This window comes from Poecilia reticulata, linkage group LG21 (assembly GCF_000633615.1).
Source record: "Poecilia reticulata strain Guanapo linkage group LG21, Guppy_female_1.0+MT, whole genome shotgun sequence".
Lineage (NCBI taxonomy): Eukaryota > Metazoa > Chordata > Actinopteri > Cyprinodontiformes > Poeciliidae > Poecilia > Poecilia reticulata.
Window position 1 is genome coordinate 16,603,317 of NC_024351.1, and position 27,501 is coordinate 16,630,817.

The following is a 27,501-nucleotide window of genomic DNA, read 5'->3' on the forward strand; positions in this document are numbered from 1 at the left end:
ATTTAAATATATATTTATTGAGATATAGATTTATATCTCAATAAATATAAAGAAAATGAGAATTTTAGAAGTCTAAACCTTTACATATGTAAAGGTTTAGACTTCTAAAATTACCTTTACATATGTAAAGGTTTAGACTTCTAAAATTCTCATTTTCTTTCTCTAAATCTCCCTTTAATTAATAAATGTGGTTGCCTGATTTTCTGTTTCGAATTAGAAATTTAAATCTCACAATAGTTGAACATGAGTTCTGATGTTGAACGTGGGGGAAGCCGGAGCACCCGGAGTGAACCCACACCTRYACGGGGAGACATTTCCCACYGTGAAATTCTGTCTTTTTGATACTAAAATACCCAATTAATGCTAATCACCCAAAACACACGTGGCTCCACCCTCCTTTCAAATCTAATATACTTCAGACATAAGGTGATGTCTATGCTGGACAGACTTTACATCTGTCTTTAAATTGCCGCAGAGGTGTTGGAGTTAAGGCCTTTTTTATTCGCCTCCACAGTGAAATCTTCTTTGTGGGTCTTTCTTCTGGTTCAGACATAATGTTCTCTGCTGACTCTGTTCTAAGTTCTTCTGTTATGTCACTCTCCCCTTCTATGGAATCTACAGGAGCGTTACCTGGTAGGTCTTCTGACGGGGTGCAAAGTTTTGTCTCTATTGTCGGGGGGGATCTCTGGTATGATCTCTGAATCTGTAAATGGTGTGTTTGCATTGGGGACTGAGTTTTTATCTGTCTCTGTTTCCTGCTGTGGTTTCCCAATCACTGTTTCGTTTTCATAGAATTCAATTATGATGGTGGCTGTGTCATTCCCAACTGCTTCTGGGGTTGAAACTTCTTCAGTGTTTTCAACAGAAAGGTTTTCCCTATTCAACGGCTCCAATTCAGATGTAGCTCTCAATGCTGCCTTTCTCTTCTTCTTCTTCTGCTTATATTTCTTTGACCTTTTGTTCACTTTTTCATTCCCACTTTGTTGCATTTCAGAGATAATAACCTCTTCAGAGATATGCTGGTGGGTCGAGATTATTGTTTCGATCATATGAATTTCATTGATGGAGGCTGCCTGATCCTCAACTGAAACTTCCTGTTCAGTGTTATCTGCAGAAACTTGATCATTGCTGATGTTTTCCAGCTCAGACATTGCTCTCATTGGGCTCATTGCTGCCTTTCTCTTCATCCTCCATTTAGATTTTCTTGATTGCTTTTTTTTTCTCTTGATGGTCCCCATTTGAATGTGTTGTGGAGGCTGTCTCTTCTCCATTGATCTGCTTAAGTTTACTGATGTCTGTGTCATTTTTGTGGATCTCAAGGAGGTTTATTTTATTTTTAAGTTTTACAAATCGAGTATTACACACACATAGATATTTTTACACACGCACAAATCTTTTTACACACGCACAAATCCTGTTACGCACGGACAGTGGCGCAGCTACACATTATTCAGGTGGATGCGAAAACATAGATCGGCGCCACCCCCCCAGCGAAGGAACGTCAGGGTGAAGGAGCGACGCTCACTCGCTCTTCTACCCCGCCCCCGAGACGACGACACATGAAGGGTAAAACTCGCTACTAATTACCTTGTTATGTGCGCGAGGTGAAGGAGCGTAAGGCGCGCTGAAGTGTATGGAAAAACTTCATCGGCGCGGCCCCTCCAGACGGGGTTTTGGCGCCCCCTCTGGTGCTGCGCCCCTATGCGTTGCACACCCTGCATACCCACCTTTTGCGCCACTGTGTTAGGGAGTTAGGACGCAGAATAAACTTCATTTGAAGGCTCTTTAGTAAGAAGAATAAAAACAAACAGGATTGAATTGCTTTACGACTCAGTTAGCCACAGAATGAGTCTTATTTTTTATGCAAATCCAACCAGTGGGGAAGTTAACCTGTGTCGTCAAGGTGCATACATACTTGTCGCCTTTTCACCCGTCTTGAGGTGACACAATATGCCATTTTACAATTGTTTCTTTGCGTCTACATTCACCATAATAAAATACTTTTGCTTCAAAATCGTTAAGCACAAAAATATTGATTTGTTTATATATTTGGGGAAGGGATTTGGTTCTCCGTTCTCTTAATTAGACTAAAGACAGTAACAGTAAATGTCAGTGTCGTCACAACTCTTTTTTTAAAAAGCACAACACCTATAGTCAAGCTAATTAGCTTGACTATATATGTTTTAGTTCTGTGATTAGTTAGAAATATTTTTTTGTGCGATGAGGTAGAAATCTTAATTTAAATTTTTCTTTCATGGCTTCGCCCAGGTAGTGGCGGTGGGTGTGAGTGAGTGAGAAAACAGGGTGAAAATAGAAGAAAATGAGAAGGAGGAAGAGGAATAAGAAGAAGAAGAGGGAAAGTGGCAAACAGATGGAGAAAACGAGAGGAAATCTGACACAGCAATCCTCAGCCCCGCTTCACTTCTGCTATAAATAGCGCCAGGTTTCCTCTCCTATAGGATCCACTTAAGATGCTTCGATGCAGATCGTTGCAACATATATATAAAAGAAATACACCCTATACCAAATGCAAACGCTAACCCTGCATGATTTGTGCAATAACAACATAACAGGTTGACACCCATTTTTGCTGTCTAAGGCAAAAGAAGAAAATATATATATATCACCCCCATTCGATGCAGCATAAGATCAATGCTTCAATCACACCCACTTACTTTCCATGCCCTTGCAATCGATTGGATCAATATAATCGATCGGCCCTGTCAGAGTGCGCGTGCAGACCACCTCCCACCACCTGACAACATGACCACGCCAGCATCTGGACTGTAAACAAATTCCCCACTGCGGTACTGAGTCACATTTCTCCAGTGTGACAGCTCAAAATCAGCCTCCTCCCTCCCCTGAGACCGCAACACCCTCAACATCGCGAGTTGCGTGTCGAGAGTCGCATGCAGGGCTACAAATAAAACCAGAATACCTTTCAGAGCTCATGGTGGGTCTTCTTGCGCATGGACGCCGCTGAGGTTTCTCTTGCAGTGTGTAGGAGAATGCCAAATTGATGCTGCGTTACCAAACAGGGGCTGAATTCAGTGTGGTATAGGGTAGAAACCAAGCTGGAGAGAGGCAGACTGTCTCTGTCCGTCTGCCTCTCGAGTGCTGCTGCCACTAAATGGTTTCAACCTGCGAGGGAGGGGGAAATCCGCGTCTTTGATTTTCTTTTCTTAATTCTTCGAGAGCACATCTCCCTTATTTTGTGGTCATTCTTCGATACGCCCCTCAGGCGGACTGTGGTGCTGAACGGACAGCTCCTCCACCTCAAATTCCAGGTGGTGGTGGCAGCATCACGCTGCGGGGGGGTTGACCTATCAACAGGGATGTTGAGCGCTGTGGAGAAGATGGGTGGAGCTAAATACACGGGCAACCGTGGAATGAAGCTTAGCTTAGCAACATGTAAAACACTTTGGACAGCCGCTCCAAACATCCAATCAGAGCAGTGCATGGGATGACGTATGACATTGAGTCGTAGTAAAACATAGAAGTCTGTGGTTGTAATTTGACAAAATTACAACCACCTATGGTTGTAATTTTGACAAAATTACAACCATAGATTTAGTTATAAACTAAATCTATAACTAACATTCTTTTTTAGTAATTTCGTTGGACCTGACTGTAAGCTGACAAATAGATTAACATATCATGATTTTATGCATATTATGGCACATGCAATCAATTTGCTCAAATATCTGAGTTATTATCTAAAGTTCAATATTAGGAGGTCAGATACAATTAAGTTTTATTCATTTATTTTGTTAATAAATAAAACTTGCCTTGGCATTTGTTAAATGATAATAAGTAGTTGTGTCTGTGTTTGCGTCTGAAAGAGGTCAGCTCTAACCAGGACACTAAACAGGTGACGTAGCAAAATAAGTCAACCTATTTGAAGGTGTGGAGCTGTTTCTACTGATCCCAGGATTACATCTTAATTACATCTCTAAATCAGTTTTCATGGAAATAATAGTTATCAGGGAAAAGGAATCAATAGTACTTCCTTTTTTTCGACAGATTGTAGAAGAGGAACGTTGCCAAGACAACAGATGCGTTTCAGTTCTTCATGGAAACTAGAGATTCATCGAGTAGGATTTGCTCTTTAAGTTTAAATCTGTAATAGATTCTCTTTTTTTTAGATGGCACTTTATGAAATTAACAATACTATTGTAAAGTGTCATTGCCGGACATAAAATTTACCCTGACTCGTGCCTGTTAGAGAGTTTCTGTCTCCCAGTTAGACTTTTTTCTGCAATCCCTCCGGTCTGTGAAGAGGCAGCCCAGGCTAAGAGGAAGACAATTAGTTTTTTATTATGCGATGTTAAGCCGCGACTGCTAGGCGTTAATAGCTAAAACCATTTTCTGAATTAAATTAGTAAAATGCCAATATTTGATGGGTTGGGAAGTGGAGGAGAGAAGACTGCCATTGTGATTGATTTGGGAGCAGCATACACAAAGTGAGTATGCATTGTTAGCAAAACAGGCTACCGCTACCAGGGTAGCATGCTAACATGTAGCTTTTTTCGCCCATATCGTTGATTCTCTCGTTATTACGATATGTCAAAGATAAGCTGAATTTAAACGTTTGTGGCTAACAATGGAACTGGGTCGTACATATTCAATTTACAGGGTAGAGAGTTCCTTTAATATGCTAAGCCTATTAGCTAATGCTAACGTAGCTGTAGCTGACAACTTTAGCTACAGCTAGGTGGAATTATAAGTAAGCAGAAAACAAAACCCTTAAAAACGCTATCAGTTTTGTTTAAATTATATGGTATGTTGGTCGAAACGTTTTTAATTACGTATGTTTTACACATGTAAGCTCCGTAATGTACTGGCAGTTTTTCCAATTAACCTAAGCTAACACAGCGCCCCAAAAATGTTATTCACATATTTATTTAGCAGAGAAACGTACTTAAAATCACATGCAGATCAAGTGGGCTGCTCTCCTCTTTTATACAATGATTTTCTTTGTGAGTCCAACAAAATGGGGCACAGAGACCCAGTGTTAATTTGTCACTAGCAGATACTTTTTAGTGTTGTTCTGGGTATTTTTTTATTTATTTGGTAATGTTCAACTCCCATTTCAATATGTTTTTTTTTTCCACTGGGTGCACACAGTACTTTAAAAATTTGTGGGAAACTATTACTTCATTATTTTCAATCATGATAATGGTATAACAGGTTAAGGCAGTGAACACATCTTTCTGAATTGTTGTAGTGTGAGATCATTCTACTGCAAGAAAATGTATTTTAAAATGTTTTTATTTACATCTTTGCAATGAGTGGCAGAAGATTTGTGCCATACATCCATATTGTAGTCAAAAGAAGGCTCAGTTGTAAATTTTACAAAATTTCTAACATATATAAACATACATACCAGCTCTGTTGAAAGAATTTGTTTTTTGCAGATGCGGCTTTGCAGGGGAAACGGGGCCCAGGTTCATAATTCCGAGCGAGATCCGGAAACCGGGACAACAGCAGGTAACTCTCATGATTTACTGTAACTAATCGGTGTGTGGGTGGGTTAGCAATGTGTGTGTCCTAATGCTGTGTGCTGTCTCATGCAGGCCACCAAAGTGGTCCAGTACAACATCAACACAGAAGAGCTTTATGCCATCCTCAAAGAGTTTATCCACATATTGTACTTCAGGTGACGTGTTTTTCCTGCAACGAGTGTGCCTATTTCAAAACTGTTGTGTCGTTACAGTAACCAAACACCATAGATGATTCCCAGCAGTCATGATGCATTGTAACTGAGTAATGCAGCCTCATCAAATTAGAATCTGTCCCCCATCAGGCACCTGTTGGTGAACCCTCGCGACCGAAGAGTGGTGATCATCGAGTCCATCCTCTGCCCATCCCACTTCAGGGAGACGCTCACCAAGGTCTTCTTCAGACAGTTTGAGGTACCACAAAAGACAACGATTGTTGTTACAAATGCTTAGTGTAACAGTTAAGATTGTAAATGTGCTTGCTCAGTCTCTCTGCTTCACAAAGCTCACTTATATTAATGAATGGAGTGAAAACATATCTGATGCTGCTGAGTTGCAGACATTTAGACTCGAGTTTAACTCTTTGGCCCAACAGTTAACGTTCTGTTTCATTGTTAATCCAGGTGCCCTCTGTGCTGTTTTCTCCCAGTCACCTGATGGCCGTCATGACTTTAGGCATCAACTCTGCTCTAGTGATGGACTGTGGGTACACAGAGACACTCGTGCTGCCTGTATCCTTTTATTTATTTTTGGTGTTATTGAATAATCCAAAACAACAAACGGCAAGACTGTGAAGTGATTTTTATGCAGATTGTCTAAAGGGAAACAATGAGATTTTTGATATTTGTTAAGAGATTGTTAGTAATCTTGTAATAAGGATTAGTCAGTCAATCACATGTTAAATTAAAATGAGCTCAGAAATTTCCATTCTGATGATTAATTGTTTTTTAAGGTTAATTTTGCTTAAATACATTTTATTCATTGTTTTTGGTTGTGTTTTATTTTGGATATTTATAATATAGTTACAGTGTTGAGTTGTTGTTTTTTTCCATAAAGTTAAAGTTTAGCCGTTTTTGAGAGAGAAAACTTGCATTGTTATGCCGTTATCAATATACTACTTGAAAGTAGTCTCAAATCAACAATATTATCGTTTTAAGTACGATAAACAATAACATTATCGATTATCGTCCAGCAAAATGTATCATGTCAGTAGATCATTTAGGATAAATCCAGTTTAGTTTTACACTTTGACAATTTAATTTTATGAAATATAATTTACTTGTAACATTAAACAATACTCTACTTGCGTTTTGCCTTTCAGCGGCATTTTCATTGTAAGCGTGAAGGCTGGGATTAATTCATTTTCTCTGTTTCTTTTGTGAATAAGGTTGTACTGTTCTCTGTTTCTCTAAAGCAATAACCACGATTTACTAGTGGTGCTTTCCTGAGAACAACCTTAACTTTGCTGCATTAGATTTACGAGTGTACTCCGATCCTCCCGGCCTGGGAGGCTCTGCCTCTCGGAGGGAAAGCCATTCATAAGTCAGTACCTCATTGTCTGTTAATATTTTATTTTGCACTTACTTCACTGTGGCAGTTTTGCCTGTCGGGGTTAATTTAAAACGGCACTGCTTGTTGTTCCCGTTGTGTTTTCTTATTGTAGAGAATTGAACGGGTTTCTGGTGGAGCAGTGCACAGTGGACACAGACACCACCACCGGGCAGAGCGTACCGGCCGTCATCGGTAACGACAGGCAGCTTAGACTAAAAATGTCTGCGACCCATAATGCATCATTCACTATTCATACGAAGAGCTTGTTTCCGCTCAGCGTCCCCGTTGAATCCCTTTCTCTGTTTTTAAATTATGCATTCACAAAGTTTGTGTTAGCGTTTCCTCTTCAGTTTTTCTTAGCAAAGGTAACCAAACTGTATTGTTCAAATCAACAATAATAATAAAAAAACAAATGTAGCATGCTGAATAATTTCTTAAGTCTAAATCGCAACAGATCTCGAATAAATGTATTGATCCTTTTTTATACTATAAAAATAAAGACTAACACGTACTCTGAAGTCCATCTGCTACTATTTAGGAAATGGCAGCAGTCCCAGCTGTTTTTGAATCCTAATTAAATATAACACCAAGTAGTTGTAATTAATCTCCACAGCAGTGTCAGCTTAGATTCTCGTCATAGATTTAAATTGGTGATGCAATAAAAAGTGACGCATTTCTGTCTTTTCCTCAGGAACCATCCCAGAAGAAACAGTGGAGGACATAAAGGGTGAGTTTAATTGGCACTTTCTACTTTTCCTTAATGAAGACCATTGACCAACTACAGGAGACAAAATATTTCAGCCCCAAAAAATCAGAATAACTCAACATCGAGGCATTGCTACTGCTGTAATTCTATCACTGGGTGGTTTATACTGATCATATTGGTATTATCAGTATGTTTCTGCTTAATTCTCTTCACAAATTCTGCTAATAGATGACCTAACCTGTCTGCAAGTTACACCTCAGTTCAGAAGTCTGAGTAGATTGTTGATGTTCACAGAAGTAGTGTGTTGATTTTTGTGTGCTGCTTTGTTTCTTGCAGCCAGAACATGTTTCGTCAGCGACTTGCAGAGAGGCCTCAAGATCCAGGAGGCCAAATTTAACCTGGACGGTACGGCCGAGGTAAGAGGAGTGTTTGCTGCGCTGGTTTCATTCTACTGTTTTGGTTCCTCAGAAAGTTTGGATGCAAAAAACGACCAAAACTAAAGGGGCCCTAAATGTCGTGAGGTTGTACTGAAATCTGTGCAACTTGTGTGTCTTTGCAGCGTCCAGCTCCTCCTCCGGATGTCGACTATCCTCTGGATGGAGAGAAAATCCTGCATGTTCAAGGATCTATTAGGTAATCTGAAGATCTTTTCATCTGCTTTCGGTTTTTGCCGTTTTATAACAACTTAAGCAAGTTCTTGTGGCATTTCTCACTGAAGAACATGTAAATTACTGTCTGGACCGAGTCGTTTTACAGATGCAAAACTTTTAGTTTCTAATGATTTGATCATGATTTTTAGGATCACGATTCGATTCAGAAACATTTTTTTAAATTCAGAAACCAATATTTTATGTTTAGTCTAGAAATGATGGTTAAATTATGTGACTGACAAGGGGAAAAGACTACAAATAAGCGTAAAGTTTATTTAAAACAATTATGAAAAGTTCCATTTGTTTATTTTTAAACAAAAATAGGTTTGTGCATAAAATTCTGCAACTTAAATTGCCAGTAATAGGTTGGCTTGGCTGCCTGACTCTTCCCTAAATTAGAAAAAAATATCCAAAAATAATTTTTTTAAAAACCCCACAAAGCAAGCTAAAATCTAGTTTTGAGTGTTTTCAATTGATTCAGAATTCCCAGGACGAGCAATTATTTTTTATAGAATCCATTTTTTCCTGCCCCTCTGTTTTGTTAACAGTTATTTTGTCCGATCTTGCAGGGACTCAGTGATGGAGATCCTGTTTGAGCAGGACAACGAGGAGAAAAGTGTGGCGACTCTGATCCTTGATGCTCTCGTGAAGGTACGCAGTCATTTAATACATGCAGTTTATTAAACAGATGTTGTAGTTTTTATTTTTATTCATCTATAACTTGTGGGAATCTTTTTATTTTTTGTTTTTGTGTTCAGTGCCCCATTGACATGCGTAAAGTGCTTTCCGAGAACCTGGTGGTGATCGGAGGCACGGCCATGCTTCCTGGCTTCCTGCACCGCCTGCTGGCTGAGATACGCCTCCTGGTGGAGAAACCCAAGTACAGCGATGTTCTGGCTAGCAAGAACTTCCGCATCCACTCCCCACCGGCGAAACCCAACTGCACCGCCTGGCTCGGAGGTACAAAAAAGCGGTTTCAATGTTATTTCCTGCTGACTCTCTGAATGAGCAGATTGGAAAAAAATATGGCTGTGTGGGATAAAATATTTCTTCAAAATCAGCACTTGGGAGAAACAATCAGTCAGCTATTTTTTGGAGTTTCAAATGAGTTCTTTTTAGCATCTGTTTTCCCTCTCTAAACTTTTGTTTTGAATTTCTCTTGACCCCTCCAGGCGCCATCTTTGGGGCCCTTCAGGACATTCTGGGCAGCAGGTCGGTGTCCCGGGATTACTACAACCAGACCGGACGCATCCCAGACTGGTGCTGCTTGAGCTCCCCGCCTCCAGAGTCTTTCTATGAGGCGGGGAAGACGCCCCCTCCACTCATGAAGAGAGCGTACTCCATGGAGAAGTGAAACATAGCCAAATAGTTTTTCACTGAACAGTTCGGTAATCTTTAATTTAACATCGCGACACTTTCTCAGACTGATGATGTGTTGACTTCACACAGATTTTTGAATGTCAACTAGGTAAGACTTTAAACGCTAATTCATGTTGTCCTGGTTTGCATGTGTGTTATCTATAAATTCCCACCATGATGAATGAAATATCTTCACTTAAACAGTAAATGTAGCAACTATCCCTTATTGATTTGCAGTTGCATATACTATTAATAATTAGATGAACACAGGCCTGAGATATCAAATGCAGACATGTCATCAGTCACAACGCTGTACGTGTATCTTCACACTTCAGTATTTTTATTGGCAGTGAATCAGAGGAAATTCTGCAGAAGTCAGCGGAAATGTTGAAGATGACGTCTTACAAGTCATCTGTTTATAACTAAAAGTGTTGCTTATGTAATCATACTGTTATGTCTGTTGAAATGAAGAAGTTACCCATGGAGATTACAGTCAAAACAATTTTCACTTATTTATTGTTTATACCTAGCTGCTGGGAGGTTTTGGATCGTTTTTACCCATATATTAAAGCAATTCTGGATGGATTATAGTTTAGATAGAGTGTTGACTGAAGGTCAAATGTTTGTTTTGCACAATCACTATCATTAAAGGTGTAATCCACAATTTAACCACTCTTGACAAGATGTGTAATTCACTTATGTACCTGGTAATATATTTGTGTCTTGTTTTTGGGCTATTCAAAATGTTCCTTTGAAAATTGCTCTGTAAACCATCATAACTACAAATAAATGTCCAGAATTGAGTTTGCTTCTGATTGGTTGATCGGTCCCTGATGATGACTCCTTCCACTGAATTGCTTCTGAAATAAATATCTCATTGTTTGCATTGTAAGTAGTCCACGTTTGTGTAAAAGTAATCCAGGATTTTGGTTCCCCACCATAAACCACAAATTTATACTCTCAGTAAATGTCACATATGTTTACCTTTCAAAGTAGACAGAATATGTATTGAACATACCGAGAAAAGAGATGGAAATCCAAGGATTCAGATGAAACTATTGCTGCTGCAGAGTGGCAATTAGATCAGCTTGTTTAATATTAAATGATGGATTATAAAAAACAGGTTCCTCACTACCAAAGTATTGCACAACCAGCGACAAACCCCTAAAAGTTTACTGATTGTAATAGTTCCAGATTATTTCTCTAAACTTATGAATAGCTGTGTTTTATGACAAATGTGCACAAAACTTTAATCAATATTCTTCTAATGTAAAAAACAACACAATGATGTGTGATGTGTAGATGTTTCCTTTAAATAACTGCAATTAAAATCACACGTGGATAGGTGTTCAAAAACCACTTCCTGTTGTCTTCTTCGTCTTTTCCACCAGTAGCAACAGACGGTTGTTGATCACATGACTTGTGTAACAAAGTGTTTCCATCGCTTTTTTTTTTTTTTTAATTCGTCATGTTCGGTATTTCCAATTTGCGCTGCATATTGTTATGGTGCATATTGTTTTACACAGTCAGTGGTGGGGGAAAAAAACTGCGCTGCGTTGACTGGAGTTAATCTCCGCCTTCACGAACAGAGTTGCACCTGTTTGGGCCCTTTGGGTCAAGTAAATCACTCGGCTCTGTTACGTCAGACTACTGTGGGCCTGGAAGCCAGTAGCATTACCCACAATGCATCTGCAGCAGCTTAAAGTGTGGGAATTTGGTTGGTTTGGAATTTTAATCGCGGACATAAAAACAATTAACAGAGCATCACAGTGGTGTAATTCTGATTAGGACCCTGTTTGGCTCTTATAGTCAGAAAGTGAGGTGTTTCTGTCATTTTTCTCCTAGACTTCTCAGTGTGGTCCTGTTCAATGCGCGCCCTTTTTCAGGTGATTGCATTTGTCAGCCATGACCTTGCTTTCATACAGCTCTCCTGTCCCACCTGCTGCTCAAGCTGAGGACAGCCGTCCTCCGACTGGAACTGGGACCTGATCCTCAGTGAGGTTCCCAGAGACGGGAAGCAGCAGCTGTCCGACTGACCTCTGCTTCTCCGGCATAGATGGAGATCAGGAAGGAGATTTCCTGCTATGTGGGTGAAGAATAAGGTAGTATCTTTTCAGAAGACTATGAAGATTGTTTTCATGATTCATAGTAATCTGAAATGGACTACAATTTTATTATTAAATATGTTCTTTTTCCATCCCCGCCCCCCAAGCAGTAAGGGACTTTTTCAAAATTGTCATTCCCCTGGACTTTTTCTACATTTAACTTCTACAATTCTTTTCCATTTCAGCTGACCGGAGTTGGGGGAAAAAAGTGAGTGGATTCGTGAATGTGGTGGGTCTGACCCAGAAAAGCTGCGAGAGCTAAAGCAACTTAAACGCACGCAGAAAAAGGCGCCAAACTAATCCAGTATGTTTACCACACAAACTTCAACCTCGGGAGCAGATTACCCCCGACAAAGAAATGTTTAGTTGTATGAAAAAAAACTACGGTCCCCATTATGTTTCATGTTTGTTCTAATAAGCAAATTATTTTTAATTTCTTAAAAGTCTGAGTGACAAGTGACTAAAACCATATGATTGTGGTAGAAGTAAAGAGAGACATGGGAAAGGTTAAGAACCCACTGCACTGAACCCCATTGAAAACCTCATGGTTACTCCACAAAATATTGATTTCTGAACTCTTCCTGAGTTAAACATTAATATTGTTGTTTCTAAGTGAATATGAACTTGTCTTTTTGCATTATTTGACCTCTGAAAGCATCTGAAAGCACTGCATCTTTTTCGCTATGTTGACTGCTTCTCATTTTCCGCAGATAAAAACGAAATTTTTGCTTGGAATTTCAGAGACTTGTTGTCAGTAGTTCATAGAATAAAAGCACAATGTTCATTTTACTCAAACATTTACATATAAAGAGTAAAATCAGAGAAACGATGGCATCCCTGCCACACCATCAATCTAGAGGCTCTTTCAGCGAGTCATTTGGAAATAACAAAACCTGAGATGGGCTCTTCAGGGCAGACTGCCATGGAAAAAAACCCTGTGAACTAATTTGCGCTGTGAGTAGACCTGGTCCACTGGTCTGGCAACAAAACCCACTGCTTCCCTGCGTGAGATTGCACCAGGCTCAAATGCCAAGTCGTCAGAAAACGTCAACAGGGCCACGAACCTTTTGGTTCAAGCAAGATTTGAAAACCTGGTTACTCTTTTTTTTTTGTTTTGTTTTGTTTGTTTCCCAAAGTCAGAACAGGCAAGAACATGTCCAGGTTTGTGGCAATAAATTTTTACAAGCGTGGATTTTGTATAATGAGCGCGCAGCTGACTCAACAGCAGAGTTAACGGTGATTGTGATCAGATGGTGCGCTGCTTCCATCTTTGTTTTCGTCCTCACTGAGATGGACTGCAACAACAAGTCAGTCCAATTATCCAGTAAGCAGCACTTAAACTAATCTGAGTTCATTCTTAGAAATGTGAAAGCAGAAAGAGAGAACAATATGTACACTCACGCAAACCGCACGATAAATCTCGACAGTCACGCACGCCGATATCTCCAATGGAGCATCGCTGGATATAAACATGTCAAAAGAGGTAGATGAAGACTTGTGGGGGGTTTTAGGAACATTCTGATCATTCCTGTATTGATAACCTCAGGTCTTCCGTGCAGGAGAAGAACAAAAATGCTTGAACTAACAACCAGATCCAGATGTGGAGCCTGATCGGCCGTGTGCAGACAGATGTTCCTGAGATCCAGGATCCGGTTACGAGCTCGAAACGAAGAGCTCGAAACGGTTTAAACTCATACTGTGCAAGTCAAACATTGCATGGCGTCTTACGTGTTGTTAGAAACATCGGCGCTCTTTTTTAAATTTTTTATATGATGATTATGTAAGAATGAAATAGAAGAAAGATGATTTATCGCTAACATTGAATCAGGCAGTTATTAAGTGATGACTTCATAGAAACACACACGCCATGATGACCATTTTACAGCTTGGACTAGTCTCAACAGACTCTTACCTGGAAAAGGAAATAAAACTGGTTGAACGCATCTCAGTTTAATCCACACTTGCACATTTTCCATCACCCAGGAGGTGCGTTGCTTTGCAAAAGTAGTGATCCACGGTTAAACAAGGAATAATTTGGAAAAAAAGAGAGAGGCTTATAAAAGAATGGGGACAGGATTAAATAAGTTTATACTTCTACCAACCTAATTTTCAAACAAAAATAAAAAATAAATGATATTACAGTATATGTTTGAAATAAATAAATAACCAAACCATTTTCACATTTTGTCATGTTGCAAATTGTCAGATTTTACTGGGGAGGGAAAAAAAGCCAGAATTAAAAATACCAATAAAAGCATAATCTAGATTTCCATTCAGTCCCCCTTTACTCCGATACCCTTAAATAAAATTCAGCTGAACCAGTTCACTTCTTTATATTCGTAGGGAATATTTGTAATTCAATAAATTGCAAGTCGTGTTTGTCCTATTAAAAGGTTTGAGGATAGCCTTTGAGCATGTGTGAAACATACTTTTTTATTTTAAATATATATATTTTTTAATTAGTCAGATGCAATATTGTAATTTTAAATGTCGTGTCTACATTAGCTTTAAGCAGAAAATCATCATAACTAACAGAAATGCTTACAAACTTACAAACATCCATTAGCTAATAAATAATCTATATAATGTGTTTCTCTTAGTTTCTCTTAGTTCAGGTTCCTGGATTATACTGACTTTTCAATAGCATTGTAATGTTTTTAATTAGTCTGTAATGTCAGTATTAGAAATCTCCCAAAGCAAAACACCTGGCAAACTTTGGCAGAAGAAAATTAATCTGAATAAAAACATATTTTCAGCACAAGCAGACCATCACCGATGGTTGATTGGCTCAATTTTATCCAAACTTTTTAAAGCTGTTTTTGAGTCCCACGCTCTCAGAAACGTAGATTTCATCTGTCGTGAGTAAATCGATGGAAGCTGATGCAATCCCGTCTGAAGAGAAGTCATTTGCTGAAATTTCTGAGGAATTCTGACGGTGGTTTCTGCTTAATCACTTGCTGTCCATATAAACCCTCTTGCAACTGCGACGGCTCCATTTTCCAGCGGCTCCACGCCCCGTTTGTTTATTGGCTTTTCATTTCTTTCTGACTGCCTGAAAGGCAGAACGGCGTAGACTCGTCCTCTTCAGTGGCACCATGTATCTCCTGCTGGTTCCTCTGCTGCTGGTTCCGGTCCAAGTAAGAGTTTTGTTTTTTTTCTTTCTTTAATTTGTAAAGCTCACTCTTTTCTACATGTTTTTGTTTTTTGTGCTGTCGACTGTTTTCCCCATAGTAAAGTAGACCTCTTCAGGTTCTCCGGGTTGTATAAAGCAGCAGTACGAGTTTCTGCAGGATTATTTATTCTGCATGATTTCACACATTTTCTCAGACATTTACAGTTTTCATGAGAGTACAATCACAAACTGTATTTTTGAGCAGATAAAAAAGTCTGACCTGTGGCCCTTGAGGCCCTTCATAGTGGCTCTCAATAACCAAAAATAAGAACAAATTGACCAATGTTTTATTGAACAATAAGGTGATTAAAATAGCTGGTTTTACCAGTTTTTATGTTTTGTCTGCATAGACGAATTATAACGGAGGCTTAATAAACATTTTTCTTGTTCTCTGATTTGTTTAGTTCTGCAATGAGAATGGATTTGTTCTCTTTTTTTCTTCTACTCAAGAACCTTAAATAGAAATAAGATTAGACTTAATCAGAACACATACTGCTTCTTTAGTTTCACAACAGGCATCTAGAAAACAATGAAGAGAATCCAGAGCACGACGCCTCAGAAGAGAAAGCCCACAGCATCACAGATTAGCTACCGTGCTTTACAGTTTTTAGCTTTTATTTCAGTGTTTGTTGCCAAAAAACGCTTCATCTTAGTCTCATTTGACCAAAAGATTTCCATTTGAAGTCCCAGTAACGCTCCGCAAACTTTATGCTTCTTATTATTTTAACATGTTTTCCCCCTACTGAATAAAAGATTAAATCTCCACAGAGACACTGAGTCTCCAAAATGGTGCTTAGGGTTTTCTACTTTGATGCATGATAGTATTTTTATTTTTGCAGCGTTTAGGTGAAACGTGTAAAACCACACCGCTGCTGGACTGCATGCATGTGACGTCTGGTTTTTACTATTATCATGAACGCAGCTGTCACACGCAGCTGGTTTAGGTTCTGTTGCGTCAGACTTGAGCACGATTTCCTAAATAGCCAGGAACACATCGCAACTACTCACAAGAAGTCCCTGAGAGCAGCAAGTACAGGAAGAAATTATGATTTGATTATATGTTCTGGTTAAACAAACAGAAAAATCCAAATACCTTTAATTATCAGATAGCTAGGTTTACCTGAATGAACACTTTATTACATTTTATTCCAATTTTATAGTAATTTTTGGTATATTTAGGTTGGAAGTAATTTTTTTATATAACTAACATGTTTCTTTGACTGGACTTTGTTTTAACGTTTTGGAGTAAAGAATGACAATTTGATATGCATATTGTATATATTTTTTAAATGTGATTTCTTCTAGATATAACCAATGCGTATTCACAATCAATGCTCTTTTTACAGAATGGTGTTAGTTTTGAGAAAGCGGCCTTGTTTGATTCTCTCTCTCGCAAAAAACAAACTTACTGCTTGATTTTAAAAATTACTTAAAATCCAAATCTGCTGCGGGGTATGAATAATTTTGAGCCCAACTGAACGCAACAACTTTTTGTATTTTTCCTTTTTTACCCCCCTCGCCCCCCTAAAATTCCCATTTTGAGCGTCGCTATTCCACCACCGCTAGAGGGAGCTGTGCGACTGCTAAATGCTATTCCTGAAACTCCCATTTGCTGCACATTCGCTTTGTATTTGTAGCCCGATCCTCGCAGAATTGAAAAGCGACACTCAAGTGTATTGCTCTGTAAAATGATCTATTTTTTGTTTATTTATTTATTTGTTTTTATTTAGATGCTCAATCTTCCAGGGAAGGAAAGGCCAACGGGTAGGAATGACACGCTAATTTACTCTTGTTGCTATAACTGCGTATTTTTCTTACCATAATTTACTACCCAGCGTTTATAGTTTTTTTTTTAATTTGTACTATTTTATGCCTTCTGTAATAGATCTACCATTTTAATTTGTTTCAAGTGTTTCTGTTCTGTTCTATATATGATCCAAAGTGTCTCCTAACTTTTTTTTTTTATGTAGCACTGGGATTCACGGAGGTGCTAATCAAGAGCCTTTGTCGACCGATTGAGCAGTATGTGGACGTGGAGAAGGAGTTCCCTAAAGAATTTGAGGGTTTCTACATACCTCGCTGCGTCTCACTGTTTCGCTGCTCCAGCTGCTGCCTCGATGAGTCTCGGGAGTGCTCTCCTGTCGTTGAACGCAACATAACCTTGGAGGTGAGGAGAGGTCACGGGCGCTTTCAGACGCAGTTGATTGCATGAGACGTTCACTTCCCTCCCCTCCCCTCATGTCTGCAGGTGAGTTGGTTGCATCAGGTCATCAACCTCACGTTTGTGGAGCATCTGGAGTGTGGAGTGAGGTAGACTAATGTCAGACACACCTGGTTCAAATCAGCTGGTATAAAACTGGAATATTAAAGCTGTTCTCCCTTTTTAGGCCGAAACAGTATCAAAATAATACAAGGTCAGTAAATGAAAGGTTTTATCTTTTGGGATCTGAACTTATCTTTGACTTAGTAATATTTTTGTTCTTCACAGCAACGAGGACTCTCTCAGGGACAGACCTCAACGGAGGAAGAACAGAAGGAGAAGATGTGAAAAGTAAGACTGATCTTGCCTTGTCTTGACTCAGCCTGATCATGGTGAACAAAGCGTCCAAACGTCCTCTAGTCCAAAGCCGTTTCCGGAAGGTTGCAGAAACTTTGACACATTAAACCAAGGACAAACATACAGATTTAAAGTAGGAAGAAGAAATCAACTAATTTCTGTCTCTGAAAATCTTGTTTTGGATCAGATCCCAAGATACTCCAGGGTGACTGTTCGTAGAGTGACTGCAGAGTCTTTAAGGAGAAACTTGACTTTTGAACAATCTCCTTTTATCCACATTTCAACCATCTACTGTCTGGAGAAATTGTAGGTAGTTCTAGTTTGTTTTTTTTGTTTTTTTTGGATGACTTCCTTCCTCCTCTTTGTGCAGTTCACTAGAACCGCTGGGACATAGCAGAGCTGCCCCACTTGTGGGTCACTGCAGATTTTCGTCAAGTCTGTTGAAACAGAATGTGGCGAGAGCAGAACAGAGGGAGTATTTTCAACCATAAACTCAACAGGATCTATTTTACAAAGAAAATAAGTCAGTAATACACAGAATCTAATAACTAAAACTTACCTACCAGTCATCCCTTTAACAATACTGTATATTACAGACGCTCACATCCTCAACTCTCAACACGAACTATGAACCATCTGGCAAACGGTTTAGAAGCCGTGCAGATTTAAAACTTAATTGATCCCTGCATCAGTCAGGTTTTAAATAAAGTAGACATGCGGTGTTTTGTCATGCTGCCGATGCTATAATCTGATTTCTTGGTTTGTTTACTCGCTGGGATGTATGTGAGAATGTGCGATATTTCATTGAGTAGTATGTGTTTTTGATTTTATTGTGTGTGGTGTATTTTTTTTTTTTTAAGAACTTACAATTTTATTATTTTTACAGACCAATTACAACAGCCATACATCAGTAGTACATAATACAAGTGTTGACAATATGAAGTTTCCCATAAAATAAACATCTTAGCATGACATCTTATGACCTGAGCATCACATCTGTGGACTCATCACCATGCAACCCTAAAATAAGGACACACTTATTTACATCAACAGAGCTTCTGCTGGCCGTGTGCTGAGTGTTTTAACGCCTTTATTAGCGTACTAAGTCCAAGTTAAATTTTCCCTTGGGGACAATGAAGTGTCTCTGTGTTGCCCTGTGGCAGACTGGCGACCTGTCCAGGGTGTACCCTGCCTCTCGCCCGGAACGTTAGCTGGAGATAGGCACCAGCAACCCTCCTGACCCCACTGAGGGACAAGGGTGATAGAGTGGGCTGCACAGTGGTGCAGTTGGTAGAGCTGTTGCCTTGCAGCAAGAAGGTTCTGGGTTCGATTCCCGGCCTGGGGTCTTTCTGCATGGAGTTTGTATGTTCTCCCTGTGCGTGCGTGGGTTTTCTCCGGGTACTCCGGTTTCCTCCCACAGTCCAAAAACATGACTGTCAGGTTAACTAGCCTCTCCAAATTGCCCCTAGGTGTGAGTGTGTGTGTGCATGGTTGTGTGTCCTGTGTGTCTCTGTGTTGCCCTGCGACAGACTGGCGACCTGCCCAGGGTGTACCCCGCCTCTCACCCGAAACGTTGGCTGGAGATGGGCACCAGCACCTCCCAACCCCACTGAGGGAAAAAGGGTGCAAGAAAATGGATGGATGGGACAATGAAGTATACATCCATGCAAGTTCTTTATCTTGATTAAATAGCAGACTTTTTTGGAGGTATTTTAGTGGTCTCTTCCAGTGCTAAGTAACATCTGTATCTGCCGTGTCACCACCAGCGATTTTCTTTTTGGGGGAACGAGAGAGAGAGGGAGAGAGAGAGAGAGAGAGAGAGAGACAGAGAGAGAGAGAGAGCTTGAGGAATCTGGGTCAACAGCTTGCAGCACTGCCTGCAGGGCGTCACCAGCTCCTCTGCTTCACAAAAGGAGAACGCAGCAGTAGAAACACACGCATTTTCCAAACCACTTCACCTGGAAGCCGGTTATTTTGGGCTTCGGGTCACTGGCAGGGTACTGCTAAATTCAACTGCATGTTTGGTTTCCCAGGAAACGTATAGATGTGTTATTTCATTTAGAGTGATCATTTCGCTACATTTAAACATGATTTAGATCCATTATCTCCTCATCGGCTCTCCAAAACGTCAACAAAAAGTACATTGTATTCACACACCTTGTAAACCTTTTCGCATCTTGTCACGACAACTCCAAACTTCAGCGTAAGACTCTGTGAGATAGATGAACACGAGGGATTTATCAACAGTGAAGAAGAAGGGTTTTGATGTTTTCTATGAATCTGAAAAGTGTGGCCTGGCTTCAGATTCATACCCTCACTCAGAACAGCCTGTTTGCATATCTAGAGAACCACATTTCTGCCCGTCCTTCTCTGCAAAATAACAATGCACAGGCACTATATAAAAAAGCATCTGAACACGTTTTCTATCGCTTTTCACTATACATAACTCAACAGGATCCTGCTGAGAAAACAGAGAATATTTTACTTGATTTGTGCAGGAATACACTGGATGTTTTCCAACCCCCGAAACTTGCGGGGCGGAGGAAGGAAATATTCCTAATTCTGAACGAACCGCCACTTGCTCCATCTGCCTCAGTGTCCAATCTGACCAGTTTCCCTGTCCTGACTGAGCTCTGCCATTTTGGGCCAGAGTCCCATTTCAACTTTTCGTTGCTTTATAGATTCATTTCAAGCATTTCAATGCATCAAACAAATCGAAAGTGTGGCAAATGAACACCAGGTGTTTTCTAAGTGAGTAAGAATCTGAAATTCAGTTGGAGTGAAGGAACAAAAGATGTTATCATGCAGTTCAAAGCGATTTGAATTCATTTCCATGTACTTTGTCTTTCCAGGTGCTAGTTCTCTCACTAGAAGATACGTCTTCATTGACGGAAACGTCTTATGGGATCAATATTTCCGTCCTCTGTACATAGATAACTTCCTGCATTCGTCCCACCAGAGGCCAGTTGTTCGTCTGCAAGCTGCTCTTCATTATTTATCAAAGAAAAAGGATCAGCCTTTGATCCTGGCTGCTGCTTGTTTTGGACCAAAGTCGACTCAGTCTTTCATATTCTCATGTGAAGTTTGGACAATGTACCTAAACTACAGAACACAGAAGACGTTTATTTAAACTTTTTTTATATATATTTTTTTTTTATCAGTTGTTAACACAAAGACAATGAATAATACACAATCGGCAATGTGTGTATTTTTAAAGATTTATTTAATTGATAATGAGTTCAGTGAATAAAGATATATGTAAACAACAGCGATTCTCTATGGTCTTTGTCTGAGTGTCAGTAAACACTCTGAGACATTAAGAGTATTTAGACAACCCTTAAGCTTTTTCACATGTTACACCTCAAGTAACAACACCAAACTTTAATGTATGCTTGCGATTTCAGGTGATACGCAAGCAGAAGGTGGGCATAATTGAAAATAGGATTCATAGTTTTCAAATTCTTACCAGTTTAGCACATGTAGGAGCAAAATTTGCATATAAAATGCAATTTTTGCTCATTTTTATAAGCTGACAAGCTCAAATCTAATCAGATCAGATTACTAACCTCAATGTCTTGCCACATATTCCAAGATTTAGGTTTTGACTTTGACTGGGTTAGTCTCTGTGTTCAAAACGTCGAATATTGTTTTGTCCTGGCTGATTTGTTGCTTCGTCTTGATGTGCTGTGCTCACTTATGTTGTCTAACAAAACTTTTGAGACCTTCACAGAAAAGTCACATTTAAACTGAACAGTTGTAGCTCGGCCAAGAGGAGAGGATACTTTTGTGAAGCACTTGGTTGCTGCTTTCCATATGTTTAAAAAGCATTCTCAGTCATTAGCACAGACGTGAAATGCTACAGATGTGGTTAGATTTAACAGCAAGGATGTGTCTAAATTAGCATCACAACAGAGAGAACTTGGTATAGCTTTTTTTTTTGTCAAAGTCAAGCTATTGTTTGATTTTCTGTTTTCAAATGTGGCATCAGTTTAAACTTAAAGAGATTTTAAATATGAAAGACTTTTTCTTTCCAGAGTACGCATTCATAATTCGATAATAAGTCTGCAGTCTTAACCTCAGCGTAAAGACATGCATAAAGGTTGATGCGTGCACGTGTTGCCTCCTTGTTTTTATGGGCAAAGTAAAACAGGTTTATTTACTCGGCGGGACACGCTGCAGCAGAGAAGACTAGTAGCTCTGCTTTGGATAGCGCCAGGTCAAGCAATTATGTAATACACCAGACACTCTCACGTCACTGTTCTCTAAGTTGCCTGCTCTGTGTACAGTTCAAATCCCGATGGCAAGACAAACGCGTAGTCCTTAACTTGCCACACATTTGGCTGCTGTCACGTTTTTCAGCTGCTGGCGGCTCCAGCCAATCAGAGACCCGGAGTGCGGTCACATGGGAAGGGGTGGCGGCCAAAACAATGTGACGTACCGGATGCTCCTGACGTGGCCACGCCCTCAAGCACCAAATATGGAGCCACAGCTGAACTAAAAATATATTATTTTATCCCGTTTTGAGTTTAAATAATTAAAAAAGGTGGACTAAAGAAGTGGAAACAATTTCCTATTATTAACAAATTATTCGTTTTGAAACAAACGGGACAGTTAGAGAACGTCTCCCATCGACTGTCGCCACCGTGCTCCGCATGTGAGCTAGCGGGCGGGGGAGGAGCGCTGGGTCCCGTGTACTGCACCGTGGAACAGCCCCGTCCAGACCGTGAAGCTGGGCGGCTGCAGTTTACCACTGTACTGAGGAAGAAAAAAAAGGTCAGCCGTAACTTCAACCCGAATGAAGGTTCCTATTTTGGTGTTTTTCATACCGCCTCTTTGGAAGAACATCTCGACTAAAAGTACGTGTGTTGTTTTGTTTTCTCTGTTGTGTTTTTCAACATTTTAGACGACACTCACTTGGTGGGAGTCGTCCCTCATTAGCATGTCTTAGCCTCTGCACTGTTAGCTTTAAGTCGCTCACTACAGTTCCGCGAAAAAAATAATGCTGTCGACTTTATTAAATGCTGATTTGTTTGTCCTTGTTAAGTCACAAACATGGAGTTTCACACCGCTTGGTAATTTATGTATGTGAAGTTTGGTTTTCTGCCAACGTTTACACTACCGTCAGGCCTAGTGAAAGACTAAAGACGAGCGTCAAACTTGTGTCCAGTTTCATACGTCAATGTCGGATTATCCAGAAAATATCTGTAAATTAAATAAGGGTTAAATTCTTCCTACATGAACAGTGCCTTGCTTGCGTATGCATTCCTTTTGATGTTTTTCATATTGTGTCACGTTACAACGTTTTATTTGATGTATCAAGACAAAATTTTCAAAGAAAAAGTGGGTACATTGTGTTAAAAAATTGATTTAGAAAAAAAAACACATCTTTTCACCCTGATACCTCTAAATAAAATCCGGAATCCGAGAAGCAGCTAGGAGCTTTGCTGCAGCTTTGGAGGAGCTGCAGAGATCCTCAGCTCAGCTAGAAACAATCAGAGACAACAACAACAATGAAACCTGAAACCTTCTGACATGCCTTTGAGCTCTAAAAATGGTTGGAAAAATGACACATTCCCACTAAGAACCGTGATATTGACGACATCACGCTGTAGTGACGTAGAAAACCTGTTATATCTTGCAGAATAGTTGAGGTAGGGCCAAGGTACACTTTTCAGCAGCGTAAACATCCAGCTAGAAATGGGTTCAATCAAAGCATGTTCATGTCTGAAGAGTGTGGTTTTTATTTTTTCCATTTTATCTATTGTGTGATTTATGTCTTTCGGCTGTCTAAATTATCTTCCGGTTCCAATTCAGTATGTCTCTTGAAAATGATCTCAAAATAACAATATTATTGTTTATTACAATAATTTCTTTGACAGTTTATCGTCCAGCAAAGTTGTTTATTTATCGAGACAGACGTAGCAGTGCTACCTTAGCAGTTCACTGTAAATGGAGATGATAACGTAAAGCGTTCCCAACTGAGCATGGAAGAAAGTATTTGTAGTGTTTTTAGTTTGTTGCTTAGTTGTAACCACCGATATTTACATACAACTTTTAAATGTTCCTGCATGTGTTTTTAGCTACTTGCCACAGTATCATGTGCTGCCTGTTTGAAAAGAGGGTTTATTTAGTGTTGTTTTGTCCACAGCTTTGGCTTTTGATATGCCAAACTAGTTTTGTGGGAGCTTGTGGACAAGAGGACAGCGAAAAAGATGAGCACCAAGAGGAAGGCCGAGAGTCTCCTGAGGGCGACAAACCGACCTTGCATCATGAAGTGCGGAGGCTCCCAGGTGGATTCAGAAAGAGACTCCGGATTCTCAGGTTCTGTCCCCGACCCGTAGGGCGTGTTGAGGAAAACTCCAGATGTCCCGGTGGAACCACAGCTAACCTCTCTTTCTGCCCCACAGACGCCAGCTCAGAACACCTGAGCACCATGGACACCACGGACTCTGAGGACTCTCCTCAGCCTGGAGGACGGCAAAGGGCGCAGGCTGCAGGTTCAGGCCCAAAGCCCTCCCCGCTGGCCGTGGTTGGAGGCTCCTACTCTGGACTCTCGCCTATGATCATAATGAACAATGTTGTGCTCAAGCAGGTAACTTGATGAAACCTCTGCTCTGAAATCTGCAACTTCTGTAGGGCTGAAGCAAGCAATTATTTTAATAATTAACTGATTATTCTATCAGTTAATCAGATTAAAAATTGGCACATTCTGCAGATTTTTTAAAATTTATTCACTTAGACTTATTTAATCCATTATTGGAATTACATAAGAAATACCAATAAACACGTAACTGTCTAAAATGCAATAACATTCTTTTAGTGAACACTTGATCATCTGTAGCAAAAGAGGCATCTGCAGCTATAAAAAATATCAACATATGAAAATCTCTGCTTGACTTTAACATCAATACCGTGTAGGGCTGATCTGTTGAGTATTTATTGATTAGCTGGAGAGTAAAAGGAGATTTTTTCCCCCAGAATTTTAACCAGATAAAGGTAAAACAGCGCCACCTATATATACATATTTGTACAGTTTTGGCTTAATTACTGTTCTAAGTATTTTGTTCTTATGGCCTTTATTGGGTCTTTATAATCCAGTTAATAATCGATTAATCAATTACTAAATCAGTTGACAATTATTTCAGTAATTTATCACAATTGATCCAAATAATCTTCTGAAACTTTTATGTTCTTAATACTTCTCTGCTTTTTCTGAAGGTCTCAACTTTGATATTCAGATCAACTCTTATGTTTTTGTTTTATATTGGTATTTGTGTGACTTTGAGAGCTCTTAAAGATAAAATGTATTAAAATAAAAAACTTTTTATTATGGTTTAGCAGTAGCATGAATGCTCGGCACCCTGAGGTTCAACGTAAGAGCCGACTAAATATTGCATCCAAGGAGTCCTTTGCAAATGCAAGATCAGTTATAATAACACTGAACGACTGTTTGATATACTGTTCAACATTTCTGGGATTAATTTTGAGTAGAAAAAACAGAGATGTCGATGTCGCACATGGAAAATGTATTTATAAAATTTTACTGATTTAATTCCAGTTTGCTGAAATGAATGTGATCAAAATTATTGGAGCTGTTCGGAGGAACAGAAGCCACTTGGAGTCAAAAACTTGTTTAGCTTAATGTTGTGTCTTTACACTGGTTTTAATGAAATATCCTAAACGAGTTATTCGTCCCCAAACATCATCTGGTTTAATTTAGCATTTAAAGATTTTGAAATGAAATGAAGTGTAAAAAGGGGATCTGTGTGTAAACCTGTCGCCCTCCTTCCTCTGCAGCCTGTGGAGAACCCGCCCTCTCTGAAGCCGTGGGGCTTCAGCCCCGCTGTGGAAGTGGTGCAGCCCGTGGGGCCGCAGCCGCAGGTGGTCTTTCTGCAGCCGGTGGTCTCCCGCCAAGCCTCCAAGGAGGCCGCCTCCAAGCACAGACGCTCTAAAAAGTATCTTCCAATCTTAAAGTCCTACCCTAAGATCGCCCCTCATCCTGGGGACAGCTCTACTTCCTCAGGAAGAGGAACCGCTTCTTCTTCTTCCTCCTCCTCTTCATCTTCATCGGGTTCAGAGAAATGTAGCTCGTTGACCTCCAACCTTTGGGAACAATGTCAGAGGGAGAAGGTGCAGAGATCTCTGTGTAGCAGCACCAGCAACTCCGGAGCTGCTTCCCCTAGTCTTCCTGGTACTCCCAGTACTCCCAGCACCATGTCCCCGCTTCTCCAGAGCAGACTCTCCCTGCCCGCAGCAGAAACCAGCAGCGCCACGCCCGCCGCGGAGAGGCCTTCGTCGGCTTCCGATGCCCTGCCCTTCGGTCACTCAGAGAACCAGGCGCTCACGCTGGACTGCATCTCCTCTCTGGAGTGCAGCGCGAGCGACGGCAACCCAGACACCAAGAGGAAGCGCTTCTGCAACACGTACAACATCCTGAGCAAGTCGGGCCTGCTGGACATCACGCTCCGCACCAAGGAGCTGCTCCGGCAGAACCAAAGCACGCAGAACGAGCTGGACCGGTTGAAGAAGCACACGGACCTGTTCCTCCAGGCACTGCAGAGCGGGGACACCAGCGTCTGCATGAAGCTGCTCACCAGTCTCCAGGAGGAGGACAGGGACAGAGCTGCTCAGCTGTGAGCCGGTAGACTCAGGAAGACCAGGACGTGCGGGGGAGGGGAGGGGAGGGGAGGGGGGTGAGGCACTGCGCGGCAGATGGGCTGAAAGTAATGCGCTCTACATTAGCGACCCCTCCCCCAGACGCACAGACACACTGTGGCCTACATTTCAGCAGTCATTTGCCTTCAGGTCGCTTCCTGATGCACCAAACTAACCTAAAAATCATCAAAGCACTTGTCCGCTTACACTCTACTCATACAATGTTCCGTAACACTGTAGCTGGATCCCGCAAATTTCTTTCACTAATGCGTCTGAGGAACAGATTCAGTCCAAAGTCTTCTTGCAATGCACAAAAAGAATTTCTGATATATTTAGTTAATTAAAGCATCAACAAACGTTAATTACTACAGACTCCAAAACTCAACTTTCTAGAACCTTTTTATCTAACCAGGTTGTAAAAGAATTCATTTTAACTATGTGCTAAAAAACTGGGTTGTGTTTATTAGGGATGCACCGATCCACTTTTTTTCACTTCCAATACAGATTCTGATATGAGATTTAGTCGAGACCGTTTCTGATACAGAAAATCAGATGGATTGACTTAAAACATTTCTTTCTTTTAAACATAAACATAAATATACTGAATTACAAATTTATTAGATAACTCTGTACCAGCACATCTCACATAAATGCATCAATAGCTTCATAATTTTAATTTGTTCAGTTAGTGCAATTAGGAGTATAACTGATGATGTAAAATAAAGAAACTTATACAATAGGTTGACTACCTTGGTCAAACAGGTAAAAATAAATTGTAGCAAACCTTTTTTTTCTCTAATGGTTCAGAAAGTGCTATTAGGAATTCTAAATATAGTGTGAAATAAATCCAACATGAAGTTGCGCAGAGCACAAAACATAGAATTAGATTGAATAGATCTACCATTATGGATTAGACACATTTTCACTGATTTCTTTTCCTTAGCGGACCAAATACAAATATTAATAAGGGATCGGTTCATCTCTAGTGTTTATAGATCATGTCCCCTGCTCCTAAGTTGTGCCTCCTCCTGCAGAGATGGTCACAAATGCAGTGTTTTTTTTATTATTATTTACTTTACATTTTTTTAAGATTAACAAACCTTTACAGCTCTAATCGCTTTAATCTGAATGCCAGAATATGAATGCTGGAAAATATTCCAACTTTTATGAGTTAAAATCTCTTTTTAAAAAAGGCTTTGAGAAGAGCTTCACTTGGTCTTTGTCTCCATGGAGACGCTTAAAGAG

At 40.1% G+C, this 27,501-nt stretch overlaps 4 protein-coding genes across 6 annotated transcripts in view; 3 read left to right on the forward strand and 1 right to left on the reverse strand.

Moving 5' to 3' along the window:
- Positions 1 to 3,310, reverse strand: part of armh4 (armadillo like helical domain containing 4) — a 13,571-nt gene extending 10,261 nt beyond the window's left edge. The window contains exon 1 of one of the 3 annotated variants that reach the window (XM_017302251.1): positions 2,939 to 3,310. The gene's annotated coding sequence lies outside the window, so the exon portion shown is untranslated. Of the gene's footprint in view, positions 1 to 2,675; positions 2,793 to 2,938 lie in introns of those variants that run through there. The other 2 variants (XM_008398372.2, XM_017302250.1) reach the window with 2 other exon arrangements.
- A 950-nt stretch (positions 3,311 to 4,260) lies between these two features.
- On the forward strand, positions 4,261 to 10,570 carry actr10 (actin related protein 10). The gene is made up of 13 exons (XM_008398371.1): positions 4,261 to 4,463; positions 5,418 to 5,490; positions 5,577 to 5,659; positions 5,807 to 5,915; positions 6,125 to 6,232; positions 6,976 to 7,043; positions 7,165 to 7,244; positions 7,744 to 7,779; positions 8,095 to 8,174; positions 8,318 to 8,391; positions 8,978 to 9,059; positions 9,167 to 9,368; positions 9,581 to 10,570. Exons 1-13 carry the CDS (start codon positions 4,387 to 4,389, stop codon positions 9,760 to 9,762), a joined length of 1,254 nt encoding a protein of 417 aa, XP_008396593.1. The 5' UTR covers positions 4,261 to 4,386; the 3' UTR covers positions 9,763 to 10,570.
- A 4,366-nt stretch (positions 10,571 to 14,936) lies between these two features.
- LOC103457897 (vascular endothelial growth factor A-like) lies at positions 14,937 to 20,888 on the forward strand. The gene is made up of 7 exons (XM_008398370.2): positions 14,937 to 15,009; positions 16,775 to 16,808; positions 17,015 to 17,211; positions 17,293 to 17,354; positions 17,432 to 17,458; positions 17,533 to 17,595; positions 20,454 to 20,888. Exons 1-7 carry the CDS (start codon positions 14,968 to 14,970, stop codon positions 20,458 to 20,460), a joined length of 432 nt encoding a protein of 143 aa, XP_008396592.1. The 5' UTR covers positions 14,937 to 14,967; the 3' UTR covers positions 20,461 to 20,888.
- A 1,371-nt stretch (positions 20,889 to 22,259) lies between these two features.
- Positions 22,260 to 26,995, forward strand: cipcb (CLOCK-interacting pacemaker b). The gene is made up of 4 exons (XM_008398369.2): positions 22,260 to 22,457; positions 23,750 to 23,922; positions 24,009 to 24,193; positions 25,399 to 26,995. Exons 2-4 carry the CDS (start codon positions 23,814 to 23,816, stop codon positions 26,236 to 26,238), a joined length of 1,134 nt encoding a protein of 377 aa, XP_008396591.1. The 5' UTR covers positions 22,260 to 22,457; positions 23,750 to 23,813; the 3' UTR covers positions 26,239 to 26,995.
- Positions 26,996 to 27,501: the final 506 nt, after the last annotated feature.